This window comes from Ambystoma mexicanum, chromosome 9 (assembly GCF_040938575.1).
Source record: "Ambystoma mexicanum isolate Mex_15411 chromosome 9, UKY_AmexF1_1, whole genome shotgun sequence".
NCBI classification, from domain to species: domain Eukaryota; kingdom Metazoa; phylum Chordata; class Amphibia; order Caudata; family Ambystomatidae; genus Ambystoma; species Ambystoma mexicanum.
This window is the reverse complement of record NC_090931.1, coordinates 460,895,511-460,914,229: the sequence shown is the minus strand read 5'-3', so window position 1 is coordinate 460,914,229 and position 18,719 is coordinate 460,895,511. Positions and strand designations below refer to the sequence as shown.

Here is an 18,719-nt window from a genome sequence, read left to right as displayed (position 1 = left end):
TGCTTGTCAGAAGCCTACCCAGGAGTGCCTGAGGGGCAGGAGATGGAGTCCCGAGACGAAGAACAGAAGGCTGAGAGATCTGCGCTGCAGGAACTCCAAAGAAGCAACCAGTGAGTTTATATAGGAAATGAATCCCAGTATGTGAATGATTGAAGTCATGCAGAGGATTACTTTGTATCAGAGTGGTTGCGTGCATGATAAAGCATGTTTTCAAAGGTCTCCGATCTAAATCCTCTTTAACTATTGAACTATTGAAAATAGATTCTAGCGGAGTTGTCGCATTTACATGAAATCACGTTTTCGAAAGTCTCTGAGGGCTGGGCACATTATAAAAGGCAATATACAAAGATACAAGTGAAGTATGAACCGAATGAAGAGCTTAACAAACACATCTTCATACTTATTGAATACCGAATTGAAAACCAACGTAATCAAGGTATGCAACTATTACTTTCGAAGAAAACAAATGAAAGAAGCTTTAAAATATACATGTGCCAAACTCAAAAGTGAATGCAACTTTAAATGCAAGTAGAATTCCTATATGCTGAACCTACAAGTCCACAAAACTTTGAACTAAAGAAATGTATGCATATTAAGGTGAACAGAACCTTAACAATACAAGTGAACCCAAAATATATGGAACTCCAAGGTGAATGGAACTTAGGAAATTAACTTTACCAAGTGATGCAAAGAAAAGTATATCAAACAACAGAATCGGAGAAAATGTAAATAATAAAATATACTTGGAACTTTGAATGAACTATAACTTACAGTCAATATATGTTTGAACAAAGACTAACAATATACAGGGGGCGTGAGAGTGGTGCAGATCTTTAAGAAAATTAACAAAATACCAATAAGATATTAAAAGTGAATCTTGGAGAAGGGAACCCTGAAGCTTAACCTGCTTATTGACTTGAGGACAAAGGAGGGGAACCCCCAATATTGGTAAACTCTAAATCATTCTGAACTTAAGGCAATCCTGAGACCTTTTATTGGAACTGTTTTATACTTGGGGAAGGGAAGACAGCAGCCAGCTGAACAGAGCTCCAAACTTTGTGTTGAACACTGTTTTGTTGGTTGCTGACATCCCTACACATTATATAGATTAGTTATGAGGGCACGTATAGGTTTTGCACACAGATTCCTAAATTGAACACTTTTACTTACCTTAGTTTTGTTTTGGTAGGGAAATCCCACTATAATATAGGGCAAGATAGGCCTTTCTGCATCCTGACTTTTAAGTTAATAAAGCATTTTGTTAATTCAGAATCTTTTGTCTGTGTCGTACTCCAAGATGCCTTCACACTATCCATTTCCCACCTGAAATTCTCCTCTACTCTTCAGCTAGGAACCTCAGCCTCATCTATGACCCTTCTCAAACCTTCTCTACTTTCATCACCAAAACTGCAACAGCAGCTTGCCTCAAAACTAAATATTAGCGAAAATCAGGCACCTCCTTCTTTTAAACACCACCAAACATCTCTTAACCACTTTTGTCTTCTCTAAACTGGACTACTGTGCCAGCACTCTCTTTGGTCTCCCTAACTATACTTTCTGTCATCTCAACAAGATCATTAACTTTTCTATCAGTACTCTCTTGGAACTGCCTCACTTCACACCTACTTCCTCATACTGTCACCAGGCTGGATGGCTGAGAATGAAAAACAGGACCAGATTTAAATGTCTTCTCCTGTTTAACAAATCTACCCATGGTAAAGCACCAATTTATCTATCCTCCTCTATCCAACTTTACCAGCCTTCGCGGAATGTCCACTCTGCCACCTCAACTACCTTGGTGGCTCCTCGCTCTCCCGGTGCTTCCTCTCACTTCTGCTCCTTCTTTCTTCTTGCTCCTCTTGCATGGAATTCTCTTCCCTCGGGCATCCTAGAAACAGTCCACATGGATTTGTTCAAAACCAAACTAAAAGCCTACCTCCTCACCCCTGAGTTACCCTCTTAACCTACCTCTCATCTGCCTGCTAGCTAACATTTTTCCCTCGCCCCTTCTCTGCCTGTGTCCCTCACTTTTTCTACCTCCACCCTAGCACTTCACCAATCATGTTCATATCCCGAGCAGAGCTGGCCGTACCACCTACCTGCACTTAATAATGTCCAATGTTTGTTGTCCCTATTCTATGTATGTCTACTTCTGTATTGTCCCGGGTGACTGTTCCATTTACTCCCCACTACAACCTGGTCAGAATGTCCATCAAACTCACCCAATTGTAATAAGTTCACAGCTTCCCATCAAATATGATTTTTTTTTATCTATTGTACGTTCTTTTGTAATCAAAAGAGCATTATTCCTCCTGTTTATAAGTAAATGAATAAAGAAATGTGTATTTCTACATAAGTGTCTCAAATTTTTTGGGTATATATTCCAAAAAGGGAGGATATTGCTAGATTTGCAAAAGGTGCAGGACATTCAAGAGGCACCAGCGGCCACTAACGTCTCTGAAATCTGCAGTTTCTTTGGCATGGTCACCTATTGTGGAAGGCTTAACAAAAACATGGCCACCGTTTTAGAACCATTGCGTCAGCTGCAAAAGAAAGACGTTCCCTGGCAATGGTTTCCACTGGAGGAAACAGCATTCCTGGAAATCAAGGAGGCGTTAGCGTAGGAGTTCACCATGGCTTTCTTTGATCCAGGGAAGAAATCAGAGCTGGTGGTGGGTGCAAGCCCATTTGGCCTGGGAGTGGTGCTTTCCCAAGCTGATCATGGGGGGAGACATGATGCTGGTGGCCTATGCCAGCAGGGCATTGTCAGCGACTGAATAAAGGTATTCATGGATTGAACACAAGGCATTGCCAGTCCTGTGCGTTTGTTGGCACTATCACCTGTTCATCTATCAGAAACCCATATTGGTTGTGACGGACCACAAGCCCTTACCTCCCATTATGGCTGGCTCTCATTGTGGCCTCTGGACTGAATTGAAAAATGTCTCCTCACCTTGCAGGATTATGTTACACTATCTTATTGACCCGCTGGTGACAACCCAGCAGACTACTTGTCAGGCACCCCAACGATCGCAGTATTAGGACGTCGACCCAAGATATTGTAGCCCCTGATTTTTTTCTCGTGGCCTGGATGAGCACATACTCCAGGCCAAGAACAGACCCACTGACACCACCCCACTATCCGAGACCAGCTGCTCTGGTGGGGCACTGAGCAATCTGCAAATAAAACAAACTGATTTTAGTTCAGGAGATGGCCCACAATGCTGAGTTCCTTGATGTTAATAAGGTACAGTACACCAGAGGGGGAGTTTTGTTAACCTTGTTGGTTTTTATATGAAACAATGTTAACTTTTTTAAGCCAGCAAAACATCCTCTTTCTTCATACCAGCCCCATACGACAATTCAGTTTTCCGCTTCCACATTTAATAATGCATTCATCAGAGTAATAGCTACTCATTGCACAAACTCATCGATAAATGAACTTAAAGCAAGTTCCTCCTTTATGCCCCTTACTTCCCTCTTCAACCTCCCGCTTCATCATAACCCATTGCCTGCTTTACACCCTCTCAAACCCCTTAGCAGCTGCAGTGTGCTCTAACCCAATAATTTTCCTTTTTCCAGCCATCATGGTCACATAACATGTCACTCAACACGCAGTACCTTTTGGTCCTCTATCATCAGGTCATTCCTGGATCCTGTCTGTCCCGCTCTGCTGTGGGTGGCTCCACGGGTATCTTGTCTGTAGCTATGGCAGCCCTGTTCCTTGGTATGGGTGGTGTCCCCACGGTGCTTTGAGAGGTTTGTGCTTAAAACGGGCTTTGGAAGGCCTTAGTTCCTCTTTGATTCCTTAGTGATGCTGTGGTTGCTGGGCTTTAGAAGCCCATTCCATGGCAGTGGTGTCATTTAGTTGGGGCTCTGCCAGCTCTAAAGCACAGTAGTTAAATTTCCTCTTTTCCTCTGTGGCGGGTTTTTTAATTTTAATAGGGCTCTGCCAGCCCTAGCTGTTAGTTTGGGTGAGGTGCAGGGTTAAATATCCTATGTGACGGTGTGTACACACTGTCCTAGGGCTGTGAACCCTCTGTTTATTTTTCCTCCGTGTCGGTGTGAGCCTTTGTTGGACTCCGCCCAGGCCCGCCTTCCTGGGTGGAGTCAAAGTGCCCAGTAGACGCACTCCGTGTTGAGCCCCGGCTGCTCAGGATGTTGCAGCCAGGGCTACAGGTAAGTTCTACTTCCTCCTGTTCTCCCCGTCTGGCCCCAGAGAGAGCAGATTTCCAGCAGGACCCCCGACGGTGCTGGCACTCTGGCTGGTGCCGCCGGGCCTTCTTTTCTTCACCCCCCCCGCCCTGCCTGGACTCTGCCCTGGCCCGCCCACCTGGGAGGAGTCAAAGTGCCAAGCCAACGCACTCCACGATGAACCCCGGCCGCTCAGGACGTTGCAGCCAGGGATCCAGGAAAGTACTGCTTCCTCGTGTTCTCACCACCTGGCCCCAGGGAGAGCGGATTTCCAGCAGTTGTTTGCAGCTCTTGGACATCCAAAGGAGCGTTGCCCTGACAATGGACCATCTTTTCAGGGAGAAACTTTCAGAAGGTTCCTAGAAACCAGGTGACGTCATTAGAAGATTACCCCTGTGTGGCCTAGTGCCAGTGGGGACAGGGAGCGATTTATGAGAACACTCAATAAAGTGTTCCATATTGCTCACAGTCAAGGAATTGAAAATAGTAAGGCTTTGTACCAGTTCCTGTTTGAATACCGATTAACTCCCCATTCGGCGACCGAAGTAGCACCAGCAGAAATCTTGTTTTGACGATGTCCACTAGGTATCATTCCTCAGCATGTTCCCATGAAAACACACCAGATAGATGATGCTGCAGTGCAATAGGAGCAGAATCACACCAACAACAAAGAGAGTGCGTGCAGGGGTCTGCACGGTGAAGACTTAGGGCCTCATTACACGGGTGGCGGTAAGGATTTACCGGTACCGGTAAAATACCGGTACCGGTAAATCCTTACTGCCTTACTACAAGGTCCCTTTGCGGGTTGGGGGATTTAACGCCTGCTTTTTGCAGTTGTTAAAAACCAACCCGCAAAGGGACCCAGGGAGCTAATTACGGTACCGCAATTTGCGGTACCGTAACTAGCGCTTTCCCCATTCCCATTGAGCCCTATGGGGCAAAAGTGGGAATGGGGAAGGTCAATGGTGGAAGGGGGAATTACCGCCCCGCCAACCTTGGAATGGGGCGGTAATTCCCCTTTCCGCCAAGGCGGTGCCGGTATTTTACCGGCATGAACCATGGCGCTAATAGCGCCATGGTTCACCCGCCATCCGTGTAATGAGGCCCTCAGTGATTGACGAGTCAGTGCTGGTGAAGACACGTCAACTGATTGAGAAATTGAGGCTGCTTTTTGAACCCCTTCCATTCACTGTAGTGGACAAGAACGGATCTATGACACCAGTGTCAAATGGCCCAGGAAGTGTTCAATAGAAACTCTAGTTTCTTTAGGAAAGTGGTCAACCAGCACTCCTCAGGAGGAGAGGCCGAAGGCCCTGGGATAGACGCTGATAGTGAATAAGTCAGTGATGTTGAAGAGGACAGATGACAGAATGATCTCAGATGGCTGGAGCGAAGCGAGCCTGAGACATCTGAGGCTTCTCATGGCCTGAGGGAATTTACATCCGGTCAAAGGAGATATCCGGCAAGGTCTTCGAGACATCTTTGTATACATCTGCAAGACTATAGAGTGGAATCATGAGTGTGGGGGTGTAGAGACTATAGTACATACTGTGTTCAAGTGGTGATACACAAAGTTTCAGTTCATATATTTGTTTCACATTTATTATGATAAAGGAGGAATGTTATAGTCACTAGGCCTTTAAGATGACGTGGGGAGGACATCATCATGTGTGCCTAATAAAAATGACTCCATGGTACGTGATAAAGAGAGCATGGTCAGGGAGCTCATGAATAGCCAGCAGGTGTCCAGTGCACATGTGTGGCTGTGCCTACCTTGTTGTGTGTGCATGCCAGTAACCCTCTGGTCAGGCCTGGCCTGGTGGAATGAAAGGCACCCGCGAGCACAGCAAGCCAGTAGCACCAGCACTATTCTGAACGGTGCCAGTGCTACAGGCATCCCCATTCCCATTGAGCCCTATGGGGCTGAAATGGGAATGGGATATACCGGCACCTCTACCGGCGAAAGGGCAATTACCGGGTCTGGCGGGGTCGGAATACCCCGGTAATTGCCCATTCGTGGGTGCCGGATTTTCATGCCGGTTTGGAGGTAGCCTTGCTGGTTGTCCCAGGAAAGGCTACCTCCAACCTTATAATGAGGCCCACTGTTTCCAAGATACTTGCACCACAAGGCACTGCACCACGCAAGGGTACGGCGACAAGTAGGGAGCCTGCACCAAAAGTCCCAGTATGCTGCAACATGCGATCTCTCGTCTCACGTCCATGTCTGCTCCGGGGTATGTCAGCCAGCCACACACGCCCATTCTCAGTGCAGTTTACTTCAGAGCGCAAAGCATATCAGGCGATAAGCAACTCGGAACAGTGACCTACAAGATCATTGATTTTCAACAATTTATGAGTGTTAACATGTCTGTCTACAGAACCCGTGCAGAGTACGCATACCTTTTACTAGTAAGTATATATTCATCGAACTGCTTCATCTGAATAGGGGAGGTGCCTTGAAGAGTAGATTGTAAGGTGCCTTATTTTATTATATATTGTTTTATCACACACCGAAAGCCTGACAGGCATCAGGGCGTGGACACACAAAGACACACAGGACACTACAGAAAAGTAGGCACAAAGTACACAGTGCTCTAAGCTCATTCATCAGTATGATGTCAAGGTAAGCAACTATTCAAAGAAGTGCATTTTCACACCTTTCGAAATGAAGATAAGTTGCAATCTAAGCCAGGATTTGTTGGTAGGGCATTCTAAACCGAGGATGCTATGTAGGGAAAAGATTTTCCATTGGCTTTCAGCTGTTTAGGGCGCGGGCAATTTAGTTACACAGTGTTACTTGAATGCAGTGTTTTAACGGGTTGATAGATGGCCATTCTTCTCTTTAAATATTCTGGGGCTGTGCCATAGACGGCTTTATCAATAAAGATCGCTATTTCTTCGATGTGAAGTGATATGCTCACCACGAGGTACTTGTTTTATAATGCGCACAGCATTATTTTGAACCACTTGGAGGATGTGCAAGTTGTTTTTAGATGCACCTCCCACCAAGGCATTACAAGGATCGGGGGTTGTCTGACCAAAGTCAAACAGTTTGCAGCGGAATTGTTTGTAGTCGATTCCGCCGCAAATCGGTTGACCTTCAGTTAAACAACCCAAACCACTGTACCTGAAGCAGCCTTACACTATTCCCCCTCCCCTACTTACCTTCTCGCCGGCCACTAGTGCTTCTTCTTCAGTCCTGCGGTGTCAGTTCCTTCCCTCAAACGTGGGCCGGAGCTGATGCTGCAGGATCCCTTTTTCTTTTTTTGAGTCTCCTGCTTCTCACGTCAAGGAAGGAGGAGACACCCCTGCAATCCCCCAAGCTCATAATAACAAATATGGAGAGCAGGGGACACCCCTGCAGTCCCTGCTCCTCATGTTCAGTATAATAGGCTTTGAACAAATAGTACACCCAGAATTCGATCAGAACGTCCATACGGACAGTCTGATTCGAACAAATTGGGTTGTACCCATTACAGTAGTCCATTCTTGAGAGAATGGTTGCCCTTGACAGTGTTTCACAATATTTTTCTGGGATCAGTGGTCTAATTTTTCTCTGAAGTTTCAGGTGGTATTGAGTATTATGGGTGATGCTATTCACTTGGACATAGGGCTAACATTACAATCTAGGACAATGCCTAGGGTTTTGACTTTTGTCTCTATTTTGATCACACATCCATCAAGCTTGAGGTTTGTGTATATTTGGTCTAATTTGGATCTTTGGTGTGGGGAGCCATATAGCAGCAACTCTGATTATGCATCATTAAGACACATCCAGCGTCCCACCATATACTGCTTTACATTTTTAAAAACGTTGTTTAATATTGCGGAGTCCTGCTCATAGCTTCCATCCAAGCTCAGCTAAAGCTGAGTATCATCAGCATAGTTGGTAAAGTGGATTTTCAAATCCTCCAGTAAATCACACAAAGTCGTAATATAAAGATTGCACAGGGCAGGCAACGTACTTGCCCCTGGGGCACTCCAAAGGTAATGGGGGCATCATCTAACAAAGCCTCTCCCCAATGAATACCTGAAACTCTTTCAGACAGGAAGGAGTGGATCTTCTTTATGACACTTGGGGAACACTTTCCTGTTTTATCCAGAATTGCCATCAAGGTGTCATGGTCCATTAAGTCGAAAGCCACTGACAGGTCCAACAGGACCAGCAAGCCCCATCCACCTGAGTCCCCAATGTCCAGCATGTCAGACTGTAAGTCCGAAAGAGCACTTTCGGTACTATGATAGGGCCTAAAGCCTGACTGTTTTTGATGAAAGCAATTTTTGTGTTCCAAGAAATCTTGAAATTGTTTTGTGGCAATTTTATCAAGGATTTTTAGAAAGAAAGGGGTATTTGTGATTGGTCTTAGATTGGTTATATCATTGGGTCTTTACCGACTTTTGGTAACTGGGGGAGTGACCGTGACTCGCTTGATGCTTCTGGGGACCTCCTCGTATCTAAAAGAGGAGTTTGTGAATCGAGTGAGGAAAAGGCCAAAAATGCTTCCATTTTGCAGGATTTTCTTGGATGGAAGGATGACCCTTTAGCAAGACGTGGGGTGCATACTTTTCATAATTTCCAAGAGTCCAGCTATGTTTATGTCTTGGAATGTAAAGTCCTGTACTTCGACCTCACTGGTTCTACAGGGGTCAATAATCGAATTCCAATTGTTCACAGATGTAAGATTATCCTTTGAGACAAACCCGGCTGATGTTTTAATCTTATCTCTGGCCCCTAGGACTTTGTCAGAAAAAGCGTTTTGAATTCGATTACAGTCATGTTTGGAGGGTAGGAATGAGGTTGACTGTTGTCTTGGATGTTGCTTTAAGAGATTGAAACTCTTCTCTCCTTGCACCAAACGTCACATTCTTTTTCATCAGCAAGTACATTACACATCAACCTATCCTATATGTATAAAAGAAATGAAGGATGTATGTGCAAATTCTGACCCCTTAATCTTACGATGCATGCGTGCACATGGGAAGTCACACAGCCCAATACGCGGCTCCGCTGCATCACTCTACTCAGCCTCACAGTAACCTGAAGCAGAGATCCCAGAACAAATATAGGAGGGGCGGGAGAATGCGCAGCAAGACAGCGGGAATGAGTGCTGGTGGCAGGAGAGGACGCAGACTCAAAGCCTAAAAGCCTAAAAGCAATTAGAAAGTGCTCCACTAATGTATAGGTCATTGATACATAACTCTAGCCACAACGCGACAAGCATGTCAAGTTTTCAGAACACTCTCTGAACATGCAAATGATTTTACTTTTTGATCCATTTGAGGCAAATTTATCTTATGAATATTCATATTAGATTTCCTGAAAACCAGAATTGTTTGTGGCCCTTAGGACAAGAGTTGTGCACACCGGGTTTACTGCCAGGGCTGCTGGTGGCATCACATGACACTTGTGACTCCAGCCTTTGTTCTGGTCAGTGGGATCACTAACATTATACCACACACCCACTGCCAGCAATAACACCCATGTGATGAAGTCAGTTCCACTTAAAACCATTATCGGACAATATCCCAGCACCATTACCTTTTTTCCATTTATCATCCACCACACCCATCTCGACACACCACCAACTATAATTCATCTGTGTTTCTGCACCACTTGAAGCAATTAACCTTGCCAAAGTGTGGGTGGTATAAGTGTATTACCTTACTCATAGACCTAGGTCATTACATAAAGGTCCCAGCAGCCCACCCCAAAAATGGGGATCATATAGCAAACAACACACAAAGGCCAATGCATTCCAGTCCACTCCATGGCCACACATGAACTAGAAAACGAAATGCCCACACATGGCTCTTCCTACAGGCACACAAGGCCCAATGTATCCCAGAAAAGAAAGACTGTTCATAGAATGTAAATTCCTCAGGAAATGCAGTCAATAAAAGTCGCTGTGTAGCCAATCATACACAAAGGCCACATTAAAAGCCCTCGGAAACCTAAAGTACTCCCAGGCAGCATGTAGCCTGCACTCCACAAAAGGACCACCTGGATCAGAATGCATAGAGGTGGCATGCCACCTAGACACCGACAAAAATAATTCATGCAACTTTAGAAATCCAAGACGCTGACCATACCCTCAGATGCATGAACTGCCCCTGTAAACACCAGGCTGCAACCTGTCCTTGTTCATCATATGCATGAGCGACATTCCATGGCTCAGAGAATCTCCCACATCAGTGGTTCTCTAACAACCTTTTACCATCAGAACTACAAGTAGCTGCTGCACTCCAGTGGGTCTTCAGAACCAGCAAAATACAAAACTATCACTAGCCTTTCAGAGATCTACCTTACCCGATAACTATCACAAAACATAAAAAAGGCTTTAACAGCCAACTCCCTTCCATTAGGTGCCACGCATCTTCCATGCTCACATTGTACCACCTTGCAGATTGACTTTATTGTGTAATCTCTTTGGAGGCTTCCACTGTCACTGAGGCTTCATACCAACAGGCGACCATGGCATCTTCACCACGTCGCTATAGTGCCATCTTTACATTAATCACATTGAACTGAGGCCCAAGCTGCATGCAATGCTGCTTTGACAGTGTCCAGGGCATTAACAACTCTTTCATTGATAGAAAAGCATCTCTGAAGGACACCATTTACCCCTGGCACACACTCCAGCTCTTTGATGGCAACTTCAAGGCCAGATAGTATGCTGTTGATCACTATGGGCTCACCACTTTGGAAGACATCTATGCCACCACCAATCCTCCTCTCAAGCCATGCTGCTCCCTCACCTTTGGTAAGTGACCACATCAAGCTGCGTCCATCAGCAGAATGTTCCAAAAAGCATACCCCCCATTCCCACAAAGAGGGACAGGGCTCCGGAGAGGTGCCACTGCCAACTATTCTTTTGGCAAGTAGAACCTCCCAACGAGATGAGAAGAATGCTGTGTCTGCAAAGAATTACCTTTTTGGCCCATGAGCACACTCCCAAATGCCAAAATATCAGACTAGGAGTTGCATATGAAATCTACATTTCTGAAATGGTCCTTGTCTGTTCGAATAGCCCCTTAGAAATGAATGTTTGACTTCTGCTTGTTTGCAAACGTTATCCGGTGGTAATGCATCCAGGTGTGGAAACAGCTGCAAAGAAATCGTGTTAGGCACTCTGTCACTCATCCACACACACCCCAGAACACTGCTAGCATTTCCGCTACAGCTTCCTCCCACTCGCACAACATTTCCAGGGTACGAGACTCACATGCTTTGGTTGCCCCGCAGGACTGATTACCGCGTGCCAGGTGCAATATGCAGGCCCGCCTACATCCCTTTTTGCACTGGCAGTTGCCATGGAGAACGCACGCTAGGAGGATCGGCAGAACGCTTCCGCATCGCCAGGCTGATTCTACCAGATCACGTGGTGCGCGGCGTCCATCACGTGACAGCAGAACACCCGTAATTTGGCCCTCGAATGGTCCCATGACGCTCCCGTCAATGGACATCCCGGCCAGAAACGCACCATGGACCTCCTTAAATGCTGGTGTTGGTGGCCCTCCATGAAGCGTGATGTAGAGGGTTATGTGAACACTTGCTCTGTTTGCGCACAATGCAAACACCGAAGGGGTCATCCGATAGGACTTCTGTTACCACTACCCATACCCCCCAGGCCATGGCACACATTAACATGGATTTTGTGACCGATCTCCCCAGGGTTCGGGGTTTTGATACCATCTGGGTGATAGTGGATTCATTTACTAAGATGGCCTGATTCTTTCCATGTAAGGGGATTCCCACAGCTCCTGTCCTGGCAGACTTGTTTTTGAATCTGTGTTTTCTTTGTTTGGGCTTCCCTCCGTTCTCATCTCTGACCGTGGTTCTCAATTCACCTCACGCTTTTGGCGTGCATTGACTAAGCTGCTTGGCATTGATACACGGTTTTCCTCGGCCTACCACTCCGAGTCCGACGGACAGACTGAGCGGACTAATCAGTCCATGGAGCAGTATTTGCGCTGCCTGGTTATGCAGCAGCAGACCTCCTGGCTGGGTGTTTTGCACCTCGCCAAATTCACCTATAACAACACACCTCATTCTGCTATGTGCCAGTCCCCTTTCTACGCCCTTTACGGTCAGCATCCCAGGGTGTTGCCCGTTCCTGATTTTTCCATGGTCTCGAATCCTGCTGCTGCGGCTTGCCTTAGGGACCTGTCTTCTGTTCATGCCCGTACCCTTGCTCACCTTGGAGAGTCGAAGGCCTCTATGAAGGCGGGTGTTGATGGGAAACGCTTGGCTGCCCCGACTTTTTCTGTGGGTTCCCGTGTATGGCTGTCCTCTCATCACCTGCGCCTGGTTGGTTGTCGCAAACTTCTGCCCCGCTTTGTTGGTCCCTATGTGATCTCTCAGGTGATCAATCTGATGGCTTACCATCTGGTTCTCCCAGCTTCCATGTCTCCCTTCTCAAACCCTGCCCCGATGCTTCCCGTCTCCGTTCTCCGGTGGCCCCGGTGTCTTTGTCCACCCCTGATGTATTTGAGGTATCTGCTATCCTGGGTTCTCATTTCTTTAGGGGCCGTCTGCAGGACTTGGTGGACTGGACGCGGTATGGTCATGAGGAACGTTCTTGGGTCTCAGCCGTGGATGTCCACACTCCCCGACTGGTGGCCCGTTTTCATCTGGACCATCTGTCCTGCCCACGGGGTCGTGGGCCCTTGGGGGGGGCCTCTGTTAGCCACTCTGTCACTCATCCACACACACCCCAGAACGCTGCTAGCATTTCTGCTACACCTTCCTCTCACTCGCACAACATTTCCAGGGTACGAGACTCACGTGCTTTGGTTGCACCGCAGGACCGATTACCACGTGCCAGGTGCAATATGCAGGCCCGCCTACATCCCTTTTTGTACTGGCAGTTGCCATGGAGAACGCATGCTAGGAGGATCGGCAGAACGCTTCCGCATCGCCAGGCTGATTCTACCAGATCACGTGGTGCGCGGCGTCCGTCACGTGACAGCAGAACGCGTCACGTGATCAGGAAGCGCCCAATACAAAACGCTTGATACCCGAAACAGTCCTCGCTTCTCAGCTGTCTTCTGGACCCTGTTTGGCGTTATGTCTTTTTTAGCTTCCTGGAAATACCTTGACCTCGGATTACCCACCTGGACTTCTTTGGATTCCCCTTTTGCTTTGTCACCTTGGAACTGTTACCTCGTTGCCGACTCTTGGACCGTCCTTCACACTGCACTTGGATTTCCCTTGAACACTTGAAAGTACTTTGGCTACGTTCTTGTTCTCTGGCAGTTACGCTACGCAACCAAACCCTTCGCTCAGGTGGGTTAGCCTGCGACCACACGCAGCGCTGGTCCCTGCAGGACTTGGGGCTGCCACGCACTTGAGTCTTGAACCACCACTAGGTTTACCGCATTCTGACCCGTTGGATAGGTAAGACCCTTTCAACTTGTTATACTCTGCATTGCATTACTGTTATTGCCTGGTACTTAATATTGTTTTTCCTACAGCGGCTTTGTGGTTCTCGAGGCTCCATGGATCCAGGCAGCGACATCTCTCACCTGTGGCCCCCAAGGTCGCACAGGGAGTACTTTTGGTTTCCTGGTGCGTCACTTGAGGACGGAGGTATCTTCGGTCTACACGACTCTCAAGTCAGAACAAATCATGATTGTGGGATCAGGCTGAATTTCTAGACTTGGAAAACAAAATACAACGGTTTTGGAAATAGTTTTATGAGGGGAGATTGCCATTAGGTCTAGGGAAAGTATGTGTCAGAGATGGTGGAATGTTAGGAGTTGACGATGTTGACTGACTGAGATGCATTGATCGAAACAGAAAGGAAAATGGAAAAAAGTTGGGCCAATGACAGCAGTACCTCAACAGATTCCCAATATCGCGATGCTTTGCCATAGCTTTTAGATGCAGAAGTAAAACATGTAAAATGATCGTTAACTTACTAGTCTGCCTTTATGTGACCTTTCGCATCGGGATCAAAAATCTTGAAGGCGTTTAATATAGTTTCCTCTGGGTCTGTGCCTGTAAAAGACATAAGCACATGTTAGATTTAGCAGTATCAGGCATGGACGTCAAGTGAATATGGTATCAATCCAGCAATATGTGCTCTGGGTCTGCAGCCATTTTCAGATGGATCAAGGTCCTTTGACAGTGTCAATCTTGACCATCTTTACTCTTGGCTCAATGTCCCCTCTAATCCCTGGGTGCTTCCTGCTCTACGCTTTTTTTGGTGAGTGATGTTTTCTTCACGGGGTAGAACCCCCCCATACCGCTGCCTTTTACTTTTTACCCACTGTAAGGTAACTCCAAAAAGAATTCCAAGGTACGATGACCCTACACTGCTTCAGGCTATGTGACAAATACCTCAGTGGCAGCCATAGGTCCCACTATGAGTGCTCCTTCCCAACAAGAGCTCTTCCATTTGGGCTTGAGTTTGGAGGACAATGGACGATGGAACTAGCCATGTTACAAAAAGATGTAATCAATTACAGCAAATAGCTAAAACCTTCCAGTCACCAATAGAACACATTAGGGCAATGCAGACCTGGGGAATCGGAGCTAAGCAGCGGGGAAGACCTTTCCCATCGCATGACCATGAAACAGTGTAGGCTGATTCCAGCTAAATAGAAGGTGCCGCATGTTTGGCCGTGAGTGAATTGGTAAAGGTTTATATGATGCTGCTGTACTGGACAGTGCTGCAGATACAACACTTTCCTTGGCATAAAGATCCCAAGCATTAGGACCCAAAAAGATGTTGATGCCAGTTTTGTCAGCCCAGGAACCAATTGGGTGTATGATTTTGTTAAAGTGGTGTGCAACCTGTTTGGGAATTGTTTGACACCAGTCTGGCGGTATTATTTGCACCATTGAATAAGCTCCTTTATACGGCCTTAGAGCAACCTCTTTACATGAGTTTTAACCTAAGGCCTGGCCGGTGGTCTTCTGTGACTCTCCAACTGTGCTCACGATATGGCTCTGGTCAACCACACTTTGCATCCCCTCTTTGCACCCTCCCCTCATTCTGTCTTAGACCTCCTTGCATGGGCACCAGGGCTGAAACCTTTCATCTCTGTCAAGTATTGCACTGGGGTCCCGGTATAACTCGAGATTAATGTGTTACCAGGACAAGACCACATATAAATTGGGACAGAGATCCATGGACCTTCTCCCAAAAGGAAAGCACCAGGGGTCAGACGCAGTCAGAGAGAAATATCCACCATGGGTTTAGGAGGTGTGAAATGCTCTTGAATGCTTAAGGACATTCATTGACAACATAGGGATTATACCCCAAACAATGTTAATACAATAACTAGCCCCCAATAATAACTGGAGTATTGATCAGGATCACAATGCAACAATTGTTCCCTCAGGGCAATGTTGAGATAAACACAATCTAACATCTCAACATTGCACTACAACATGAAATAATAGATAATCAAGTTTCAATCACGTGTTTTATATCTGAAAACATGATAATATGCACAGAGTATCATACACAATTAATGAAACAGGAGAGCCTTCTTACACTCATTGTACATAATTACTACGCATCCAATCAAACACTATATTTCATTGGTGTTGATAGTGGTAGGCCTCTACATAACTAAGCCCACACTGCACTTGCTTCGAGACCTATAACAAAAAGTTTGAATAAGCTAAACATAATTAGATTATTACAATTCATAACAAGGTGGATTTAAGGACTCACATTTCGGCTTCCAGGAGATTACTTGAAAAACAAAGCCTTCTTCAGGACCAAGTAGTCAAGTCATCAAAATCTATTGAATGGTTTACATCATTTTCATCTGGTTCACACTCAATTTTCGAAAAAAACGCATTTACAACTGCTAAACAGCAGTGCTTGAGTTCTGCATCAGGGATTTGTATCAGGTACGTGACCTCGCTTTAGCGAATACTTGCTGTGAGAACATACTGCATGTATCAATCAGTTGAAGAGCATTATGGTAGCACATGGTCCTAAAGTCACAACAGTGTTTTTGCCGGAGCCTGCTTACAAAAGTCAGATCCACATGTGCTGGCAGATTTTTGCTAGTGCCACGTTAATGGCTCCACAATATCATCATGGACCCCCCACATCGTAAAGCTGTTAATACTAACATATACCTTACTATGCAAGCCACACAAAGGGGCTCATTTTTAAACAACCCCAGGCACAAAATGTGTGCAAAAAGCTGATGTAAAGAAGATGTAAAGGAGATCTGCACTTTAACACCACTTTTGTTTTGCTCTGTGGTATTTTCTAAATTTGTGCAAGCAAAGCCGTGGCACGGAATTGGATTTCAGTGTCCTCCTGCCCTCTACGGTCCACCTGCAAGAACCAAATGGCATTTGGTAATTATGGAATCTGCCTGCTTTTAAAACCTGATGAAACCTGATGCACCTGCAAAAGCTCATTTGTCCCTTCCAAGATGGCCGCCGTATTCAGGCCTGCTTCACTCTGTGCCTTACCAGGCACACATCAGTAGCCTTGCCCTGCCTGATTGGCTACAACGTACACAACTCCTGCCATTGGGCGCCGGCAGGCGAAGCCGGCCCCCTCCTTCCAAGGCCCACGGGAACAAGGCTGGAGCCTGTTCTCTGCCTGTTAACTGCCGACTCTGCCGTCTGCCAGACCCCCTGGTCCACCGTACTCACTGGCCAAGGTAACATTGTGCCTGCCATATCAACGCTCCGCCGAACTCACAACCTACCTGTAATTACATTCGCACTTGCATTGTGTTGTGCCCTATGGTCGCCCAGACCTTACCTGCATTGTGTTGTGCCCTATGGTCGCCCAGACCTTACCTGCATTGTGTTGTGCCCTATGGTCGCCCAGACCTTACCTGCATTGTGTTTTGCCCTATGGTCGCCCAGACCTTACCTGCATTGTGTTGTGCCCTATGGTCGCCCAGACCTTACCTGCATTGTGTTGTGCCCTATGGTCGCCCAGACCTTACCTGCATTGTGTTGTGCCCTATGGTCGCCCAGACCTTTACCTGCATTGTGTTGTGCCCTATGGGCGCCCAGACCTTACCTGCATTGTGTTGTGCCCTATGGTCGCCCAGACCTTACCTGCATTGTGTTGTGCCCTATGGTCGCCCAGACCTTTACCTGCATTGTGCTGTGCCCTATGGTCGCCCAGACCTTACCTGCATTGTGTTGTGCCCTATGGGCGCCCAGACCTTACCTGCATTGTGTTGTGCCCTATGGTCGCCCAGACCTTACCTGCATTGTGTTGTGCCGCCTCACCTGCATTGTGTTGTGCCCTATGGTCGCCCTGACCTCACCTGCATTGTGTTGCGCCCTTCATTGCGTTGTGCGCCCCCTGACCTTATTTGCATTGTGCTCTGCCCTACGGTCACCTCAGACCTAACCCACATTGTGTTGTACCCCACCTATATCACCAATGCCCCCTACCCGCCACTCCTCTGTACATCACCCTAGCCCTAGCATGCTACTTTGCCTGACTGCGATCATGTTCCCCTTCTGTGTCATGCAAAGCAACATACCTTGCACTGGCAATAGTTACCTAGCCTATAACAATGGCTTAGTCAGACCCGCCTGCCCAAGACATCACCCGATAACCTGCCCCACACCATTCCTGCCCACCACACCAGCCTTCCTCCCGCATCCTAAATCCGCCCATCCCACCCATAGCCATGCACACTCTCCAGATGTCCCAGCTAATACGCACCTAGCTGTCTACAAACGGAACCCCATCAACACGAGAGCATCATGCCCCACTCTCAACTACAGCACCACCACAATAGCTAACCCAACTATCTCCCGAACCACCACCTTCATCCCTTCCGATCGGAACATTAGACTTGGCGCCAGAACCCACTACAGATCCAGCAAAGGCCCAGCCAACTCACCTAATAAGACCAACCCTCACACTGCAACACCTATCAACACTATCCATCCCATTCCTAAAGGAGCTCTTCTAAATGTCAGATCATTAGTCGCCCACTCCACAGAAGTCGCAGACATTATCCTAACAAACAACCTGGACTTCCTTGCTGTAACCGAAACATGGCTGCACGATGCTGCAGGACCATCTCTCACCCTAGCCATACCTGATAACTACACCATCCTTAGAGCAGACAGACCAAACGCTCGAGGTGGCGGTGTAGCCATTATCTTTAAGTCCACGCTTGACATCAGACTAGCCTCCTCTCCTCCACTTAAATCCTGTGAGCACATCACAGTCAAATTTCAAACCTCCCCTAAAAGTACTATCACGCTGCATTTAATTTACCGACCCCCGGGTCCACCTGGCTCATTTGAGGAAGACATCACCTCACTAGTTGCTGAAAGCTCCAAACCATCAGCACAAATGATTATACTTGGAGACTTTAATCTTGGGTTTAATGACCCCCTCGACACCCCAGCCACTGCCCTGGCCATGGCATTAGAGGAGCATGGCCTCCAACAACTCTGCTCCAAACCCACCCACTCGAAGGGCAGAATCCTCGACTGGATTACGGCCCTTAATTGCAACATTACTGTGAAAGACCCCACACAACTTATCTGGACTGACCACTAC

General features: G+C 46.9%; 1 protein-coding gene across 1 annotated transcript in view; it reads right to left on the bottom strand.

Moving 5' to 3' along the window:
• The window catches only part of MYL10 (myosin light chain 10), a 160,596-nt gene that overhangs the window by 36,972 nt on the left and 104,905 nt on the right, over nt 1-18,719 (bottom strand). The window contains exon 5 of the mRNA XM_069614990.1: nt 14,116-14,194. Coding sequence (XP_069471091.1) covers nt 14,116-14,194 — 79 coding nt within the window. The remainder of the gene's footprint in view (nt 1-14,115; nt 14,195-18,719) is intronic.